The sequence below is a fragment of the Drosophila takahashii genome, chromosome 2L (assembly GCF_030179915.1).
Source record: "Drosophila takahashii strain IR98-3 E-12201 chromosome 2L, DtakHiC1v2, whole genome shotgun sequence".
Lineage (NCBI taxonomy): Eukaryota > Metazoa > Arthropoda > Insecta > Diptera > Drosophilidae > Drosophila > Drosophila takahashii.
The window spans coordinates 1,481,697-1,489,992 of NC_091678.1; the positions used below are offsets into that span (position 1 = coordinate 1,481,697).

General features: G+C 42.7%; 2 protein-coding genes across 2 annotated transcripts; one reads left to right on the plus strand and one right to left on the minus strand.

Moving 5' to 3' along the window:
- Window positions 1-383: 383 nt before the first annotated feature.
- RpL40 (ribosomal protein L40) lies at window positions 384-1,342 on the minus strand. Its single transcript, XM_017159600.3, has 2 exons — window positions 1,185-1,342; window positions 384-941 (listed from the first exon to the last, which is right to left on the minus strand). The coding sequence occupies exon 2, from the start codon at window positions 926-928 to the stop codon at window positions 542-544; it is 387 nt and encodes a 128-aa protein (XP_017015089.1). The 5' UTR covers window positions 929-941; window positions 1,185-1,342; the 3' UTR covers window positions 384-541.
- A 1,491-nt stretch (window positions 1,343-2,833) lies between these two features.
- On the plus strand, window positions 2,834-5,219 carry LOC108069499 (putative lipid scramblase CLPTM1). The gene is made up of 2 exons (XM_017159599.3): window positions 2,834-2,992; window positions 3,072-5,219. The coding sequence occupies exons 1-2, from the start codon at window positions 2,951-2,953 to the stop codon at window positions 4,986-4,988; spliced, it is 1,959 nt and encodes a 652-aa protein (XP_017015088.2). The 5' UTR covers window positions 2,834-2,950; the 3' UTR covers window positions 4,989-5,219.
- Window positions 5,220-8,296: the final 3,077 nt, after the last annotated feature.

Consider the following 8,296-nt stretch of genomic DNA (forward strand, 5'->3'; position numbering starts at 1 on the left):
ATGGCCAAGAACAACCAGTTTCGCACAGTTGGCAACGGAAGCCGTTTCTTCGCCTTACTCGTCGTCGTCGGCGGTCAATGAAACCAATTAACTGTACTCGCAGTGGACTCGACTTGGCCATCCGTGGAGTACTCCAGTCCCCTTTCCCTCTGGGAAACGCAACCGCAAGGGTCTGCTGCTCGTCTCCGCTGGCAGATGGAATATCAATTACCTGCTGCGGTCGCTTTTTGCCAAACAGAACCAGAAATGGAACTAAGAACCAGCTGGTTTCGCTGAGAGGCCAACTAATTGCAGTATAAGAGCTTCCTGGAGCCGCAGAAACTTGTTCCTCTTCCTCCAGAAAAAGAGAGACCACAACAAAAACAGATAAGAGTTGGTACAAATAGGCTGTGCCTTGGCAAATGCAATACATTTCGAGGAGCGATGTGGTTTCACAAAATGTACATATATTTACTTAGATGGTTAACCAAGGGTTTTAGTGTCGGCCAGCCAGGGAAACTGGACAGAAATCCAGATCCCAAGTCCCAGACAGATGATACGTCTACTTCAACTTCTTCTTGGGGCGCAGGTTGTTGGTGTGTCCGCACTTCTTCTTGCGGCAGTTGGTGGCACGAGGATGCAGACGGGCGTAGCACTTGCGGCAGATCATCTTGTCGCAGTTGTACTTCTGGGCCAGGATCCTGAGAGATGGCTCGATGATACCACCGCGCAGGCGGAGCACCAAGTGCAGGGTCGACTCCTTCTGGATGTTGTAGTCGGACAGGGTGCGTCCGTCCTCCAGCTGCTTGCCGGCGAAGATCAGACGCTGCTGATCCGGGGGGATGCCCTCCTTGTCCTGGATCTTGGCCTTGACATTCTCGATGGTGTCCGAAGGCTCCACCTCCAAGGTGATGGTCTTGCCGGTGAGGGTTTTCACAAAGATTTGCATGGTGGCGGCGTTGCTGTGGGTGAAGGGTAATTAATTTAATGAAAAACTGGAGGTCCCCAAAAACAGCGGGCGCGGATTGGAGGTTAGGTCCGACCTGCTGGCAAGTTTCCGCCAAAAGAAACCGCTCCACAGGTCGTACCAACCGAATTTCCGCATTTCCCCTGCCACAAATCCATCGCGGAACGCTGGGCGCCACACATTCCGCCACGCTTTTGTGTTATTTGCGTTATTTTCGCCATATTTTGTGGAAACTCACCAGAGGAAACGTGCAACCAAATGCTATTCACAAGAGAAAAGAGTTAGTGGCGGTACGATGGCGATAGTTCTCGATGCCAACCGATGTTTTTGTTTTATCGATATTCGCTTTAACTTTATTATTTGTTATTTTTTATTTTATAAAGTAGCTATATGTATGTGTAAGCAATATTTAATATTTACTGCCCAAATTGTAAATTTTGAGTACTAGACACAATGGTCATCTAATCGCCCATTATATGTTCCAAAGGAGCCTACCCTATTTGGCCTTCTTACATTTTTCCATTATTAGAATTTTTAGCGTACAACCTTAAAATATTTATTTAAAGTTTTTATTTATTTATTTATATTTAATTATAATAAGATGCTAGTGGAATAAAAGTGTCATCTCTACATATCGCATGGCACACATCTCTATATAAATGTGACACATCGATATAACAATATACAATAGAACGTGCGATATATCGAGAGCAATTAATTTTTAAAAGATGGAGGCAAGTAATACTTAGCGTATTCCCTTCTGACAATTCCTTGATTGTCACCTTATTTTATAAAACAAAATAAAGTAATTTGCAAAAATCTAACATTCCTTTTAACCAGTAAAAAGTCATATTCGTAACTACAAAATAAACAAGAGAGAACGCTATAGTCGGATTGGTGTCCCGACTATCTAGTACCCGTCACTCAGCTAAAGGGAGTGCGGGGGAGATGGATACATAACATATTTTTGATTGCGCATAACTTTTTAATGAATGTTCCGATATGAAAAATGTCTTCTACATTTCCATAGGTATGAATATTATTATAGGGTCGGAAACGCTTCCTTCTCCCTGTTACATACTTTTGTACAAATACAATATACCCTTTTACTCTACGAGTAACGGGTATAAAAAGTAAAAGTGAAATACTTTAATGTTGTTTATTTCGCAATTCGCTTATAGAACGTCTTCAAACAAACCACGAAATGTAAAGTTGAAAATGTTTTTTGCAATAATTAATGGCAAATGTATGATTTTAGTTCTTTTGGATATTTATACTAAAACGGTTTAATAATTTTATATTTATTTAAACAGTAAGTGTGATTTCATCAGCGATTCGATTCCGCAACAGTAATTTTGTTTTTTCAAGGAATAAACGTACTAAAGGGAGACGGGTAAAAACGCAATGAGAGATTATCATATGAACTATTTAATTATTTTTATTTGGATGATAAACTTCATAAGTTCAATGCATTATTGTAACGAAAATCATAGAACTTTGTTTACTTATTAACTCAACTTAACAACTTTTGTTCAAAATATTTTTTGTAACTTCTTATTTTTCACATGATATTAAAAACGACAGAATCAAAGAGTTCTTAACGGAAGAAGTCGCTGTTGTCACCTAGAACGCTATTGCAGTTTTAAGCGGTTGTGAGCAGGGAGTAATTTTAAGGCTTATGTAATTTTTTTGGTTTTTACATGATTGCTTTATTTACCTCAACCATCAATTTAGTAATTACTAACTTTAGGGTAAGCTTAGTCTATCCATAACAATAGTTTCTGATGTGGAATTTGGACGCTGATGCAGATGCGTCGCTGTGAGAATAGGCTATTATCCCCTGTGCGGTGTCATTCCCGATACCGATAGACCCAGAACCCACCTGATAGTCAAGAACGATAGGCCCGGCCAGACATCGATGACAGTCGCTTCGCAAGTTGTGCGGAAAAAGGAAAAAAAGGGAGAAAACGTGGAAAAACGTGGAAAAGCCCTTTAGAACGGAGCATGTCGAAAGCAGGCGAGGATCAGCCGGCAGCGGAGGGAGCGGTAAGTGAGGGGGAGCGCCCTGCGTCGCCCGTTGACCCACTAAAACCGACCTGGTTCTCATCACTTTTTTTTCACTCAGGCAATTGGCAATGGGAACGCTGAGCTGGCCCAAAATGAAGGTCAGGTGGAGAATCAGGAGGGGCAGCAGCAGCAGCCGCAGGCCAATCAGCCCAGCCGCATGGAGTCCTTCTTTGCGATGACCAAGTCCCTGATCCTGCGCGCCCTGATCATCTACTTTGTGAGCTCCTTTTTCCGCCGCCCAGCTCCCGAGGCCACGAATTCGCAAGATAAAAGTGTGGCCAATGCGGGTCCCAAGATCACCGCCTGGAATTACTTCGAGAACGGCACGGACTTTGACCTGCACGTCTGGCTGTCGGAGCACCCGGATGTGGTCAACTTCCAGCAGAAGGCGAATCTGCTCTGGCTGCAGGAGGATCTCACCTACGGCGACTGGACCTCGGGCGCGAATGGCGATGGCATCTACACCCACAGCCTGAAGCTCAAGACCAGCCAGCATTTGATGAACAACGGCAGTGTCTACCTGCATGCCTTTGTCACCCGCACGGGCATGTCGCCCGATCCCAAGTCACCCAATTACGCGACCAACGGGCACATGGGCCACCAGCAGCACCAGCTGAACAAGTTCAAGAAGCTGCGCGTCAATCGCAACTACAATCTGCTGGCCAGCGAGAAGGAGAAGCTGGAGCACGAGCTCAGGCATGCGAATCTCAAGGACACCATTGTCTCGCACTGGCATCCCAATCTCACCGTGAATCTGGTGGTGGATCAGACCAACTGGGCTCAGGGCTCCGTTCCGCCTCCCCTCGATGACTACGTGAAGTTTGTGGACGGTGGAAAGACCTATCTGCCGATTGTCTTCGTCAACGACTACTGGAATCTGCAAAGGGAGTATCAGCCTATAAATGAAACCACCCCTGAACTGGAGCTCCATTTAACCTTCCAGCCGCTTGGCATGTTCAAGTGGCAGCTGTACGCCGCCAAGCAGATGAAGAACAAGTGGGCCGGCAACATGCTGGGCGAGCTGATGGCCGCCAGCCAGCCGGAGGAGAGCGACGAGGACCAGGACTCGCTGAAGGAAACCCTGCTGGACACGAATATCTATCTGCTCGGCATCACCGTGGCCGTTTCCATACTGCACTCGGTCTTCGAATTGCTCGCCTTCAAGAACGACATTCAGTTCTGGAACAATCGCAAGTCGCTGGAGGGTCTGTCCGTGCGCTCGGTGTTCTTTGGCGTCTTCCAGTCGCTGATTATCCTGCTCTACGTGCTCGACAACGAGACCAACTTCATGATCCGCATCTCCTGCGTCGTGGGCCTCGGCATTGAGGTGTGGAAGATCCACAAGGTGGTGGATATCAACTACGACCACGATCAGAAGATTCTGGGCGTGCTGCCGAGGATCAGTTTCCAGGACAAGGGCTCCTATTCGGAGAGCTCGACCAAGGACTACGACAAGCTGGCCTTCAAGTACCTCGGCTGGGCCTGCTTCCCCCTGCTGGTGGCCTACTTCGTGTACTCTCTGATCTACAACGAGCACAAGGGCTGGTACTCCTTCGTGCTGAACATGCTGTACGGCTACCTGCTGACCTTCGGCTTCATCCTGATGACGCCGCAGCTGTTCATCAACTACAAGCTCAAGTCGGTGGCCCACATGCCGTGGCGCATGATGACCTACAAGTTCCTCAACACCTTCATCGACGACATCTTCGCGTTCGTCATCAAGATGCCCACGATGTACCGGCTGGGCTGCTTCCGCGACGACATCATCTTCTTCGTGTTCCTCTACCAGCGCTGGCAGTACCGCGTCGATCTGAAGCGCGTGAACGAGTTCGGCTTCTCCGGGGAGATGGAGCAGCAGCAGGCCACCAAGAAGTTGGAGGGCCAGGCGCCCAATGGAGCCATCGAAGCTCCTGGAGCTGCCGAAACTGCAGCGCCTGCGACCAAAAAGACAGCCGCACAAAAGAAGAAGGATTAGGCGACGAAGGAGTAGCCACATTAGATAAAAGACGCAATACCCATATACTCCAATCCCCCACTCCCTCAAAATATGTATCTAATCACTCGCTCCAGTATACATAGTCAAGTAACCCCGATAGCATCATTCTTAGGGCTAATTGTATGTACGTATGTTTGTGTTTTGTTTTCTCGTGCCCTCCGCGCTTCATTCCGCAGCGTTGGAAGATCAAATAAATTAAGTGTGAGAAGATCCAGGTGCGTGGAGCAATCTAATCTTTGGTTTGGTTAGTGGGGTGATCAGTGGGCTGACTAAAAGAGAGAGATAAGCTTGCTTATCAGGTTGGTTAAAGGGAACTGGACAGATTGTGAAGATAAAATTTGACTCATGACTAAAAGATACAAGGTTTTTTATATGTCATTTTATGTAAGAGTTTTTTTTAATAATTTAATTAATTAATTTAAGTAAAATGTCTTTCTGTTTAATTGATTTTGATTGGCTTTTCCTGTCAATTAAAAATGATTATTCAAATATATTTGAAATTGTACAACACTGTAGTTGAGCGTTTTGCAGCACTGAAGAAAACCCGCGTACAATTTTGAATTCAAAAAGCAGTCGTTAAGCAAAAACTAAAGTAACCCTTTATTTTCGGTAAAATGAAAACTGAAAGAGGATTTTATAGATACGATTGGAAATTCAAATTACCAGGATATACCGGAAGTGAAATCTAGAATATGTGAGAACATATTTTAAGGATTTTTAGGAATTTAAACAAAATAAATTCAGAGAGTATTAATCGAAAGTGAAAACTGGAAAAGGAAAGATATTATTTTAAGAGTTTTTAAAAGTGTTTTTCAAGAAGTGTCTGTAAACTTGGGTCTTTTTGGAATCACACCCCCTACCCTTTTCAGAGAATTGAAAACCGGAAGGCGATTTTTTAGACATGATAGGAAGTAAAATCTAGAGCTTGTGAGAACATTTTTCTAAGGATTTTTTGAAAGTAAAATTTTAACAAAATAAATTCAGAGACGATTACGAAAGTGAAAACTGGAGGAGGGGTTATATATTCTTTTAAGATTTTTCAAATGTGTTTTTCAGGAAGTGTCAGTAAACTTTAGACTTTTCGGAAGTGAAAACTGGCTAGAATTACACCCACTACATTGGACACTGGACTTTGGCATCGCCCACAAGTAGTCGGAAATGAAATGAAACGAAGCAGAAGTGCTGGGATCAAAAGAGGCACAATAACTGGCGGCTCAACAGCATGTTGCGTCGTAGGCTCAGCTATTTTTATTGGTTTTGCCTTTGTGGCTCTTGGTCTGCTCGCAATCGCAGCCCGAAAGGCCAAACCAAAAGCAAAGCCAGGACTTGGAGACTGGGCTTTGCGTGTTTTTGTAATATTTCTCAAAAGATAAGAATGCGACCGGACCGGGCTTCTACTGAAGCCTCTCTGTTGCCGAGGCACTTGGGCTGGCATTTAGGCAGCGACCACGACCAAGACGACATTCATAAAGAAATAAAATCGGACAAAACTCTTGTTATGCTCTTTTTACTGCACTAACTGACAGTTTTACGAGGCAGCCAGCAAGTCGCGGGACTCTGTTGAGGTTGCTCTGCGGATTCTGGTTCTGTTTGCTGGGTTCCGTTCCCAACTCGCAATATTGCAGCAGTGCACTTCCATGTGGTCTAGGTCTATGCTGAGGCACCCGACCCTATTTCTATTCCGAATTCCCCATAGAAACCCCTGAATATTCACACAGATTACGATCGATGGGGAATCGGCGGGTTCACTTAGATTTTTGAGTGCTCGCTAGGGTTTGTCAGGAATTCCTGGAATTTCACCAGTCCCAGATTCGAATTTCCAGCCTAATAAGAATAAAGATGGCTAGCGGCATCCGACAGGCAGCCTCCAAACACAATCGTCTGCAGGCCAGATTTCAGAGCCCAGACTGAAAATCATTCTCGGTTCAGGCCTTCCTTTCTACAGTGAGAAAAATCAGAAAACAATCATTTAATAAATATTTTAGAAGAGTAATCAACCAAAGGAGATCAAAGCTATATCCAATTTAAAGAAGATATTTGAAGGATTTGAGTATTGTCTTACTATCGTTTTATAATGGAAGTTACGAATTATTTAATAAATTTTAAAACCAGTGACAGAAAAACTAGTAGTTTCAAGAAAAAAAGATATTTTTGGAAGTTCGAAATCACTCATAATTGCATCCAAAAGTATGCTGTAATATTTTAAAAAGATAAAGGAAAGATTGTACCATTAGCATACTTTTAGACACCTTTTGAAAATGGTTTTAAAATTTTTATGATCATAATGTTCAAATAATTATAAATACTTTTTAACATTATTAAATACATTAAATACATGCACCCAAAAAAAAATGATCATAGAAAGTAAACTATTTCTACATTAAAAGTAAACTATTGAGTGTCAAAAATTTCTCGATACTCTGAGTATTAAACTAATGGACTTCGAAAGTATAAAAATGAAACTTTCGAAGTTGTCAAGTTTAAACTAACGAGTATACAGTTTATACTCACTCAGTGTACTGAAATTCAGGCTGCTAGTTTATTTTGTATACTATTTAGTATAATGCCAGTATAAATATTATACCCCCCGTATTAAAGAGACAAAATTTAAAAAATGTTGTTTTGTACTTTTCATCTATTATAAAACATATTTTTTACATTTTTATAAATTACTGAAGGTAATTTTTAATTTAACAAATAATATAAATACAATACATGTACAAAATATGTACGTATGTATGCATATTTGGGCAAATGCCGTTTTACCGCTTATGTCGCTGATCATCTCCAGAGTGAACGCCGTCCAGATGAATAACAAATCTTGGTCGAGGACGCTGATATTGAAGTTAACATTGCGCTGGCCGCGGTCAGAAAAAATGCAAGCCAATTGCAAGATCCTTAGTTTCCCGGCATCTGGAGCGCAACTCAAGGTGGTGTCCGTAAAAAGAAAAGAATTTACTCATTAGTTATGCACTAAGACACAATTTAAATGTACTTACATTTCAAATAAGCCCAAAATAAGCAAATATTAAAATTTTCACAAGTAATTTTCACAAACAAACCTTAAACAGACCGCAGCGTCGTTTACAAAATACACTAATGTAATACCCTTAAAATACTAACGCGTCCGAATAGCATTAAAAAGCGGTAACACTTTTTCTGTTCGAAATGTCCAGGTTCCAAACCAGAGCATCCTGGCTTCACACCAGGAACGAAAACCGAAAACTTCGGTATAGAAATTAAACTCAGGACATAAACTTAACACTATTTAGTCTTAACTTAACACT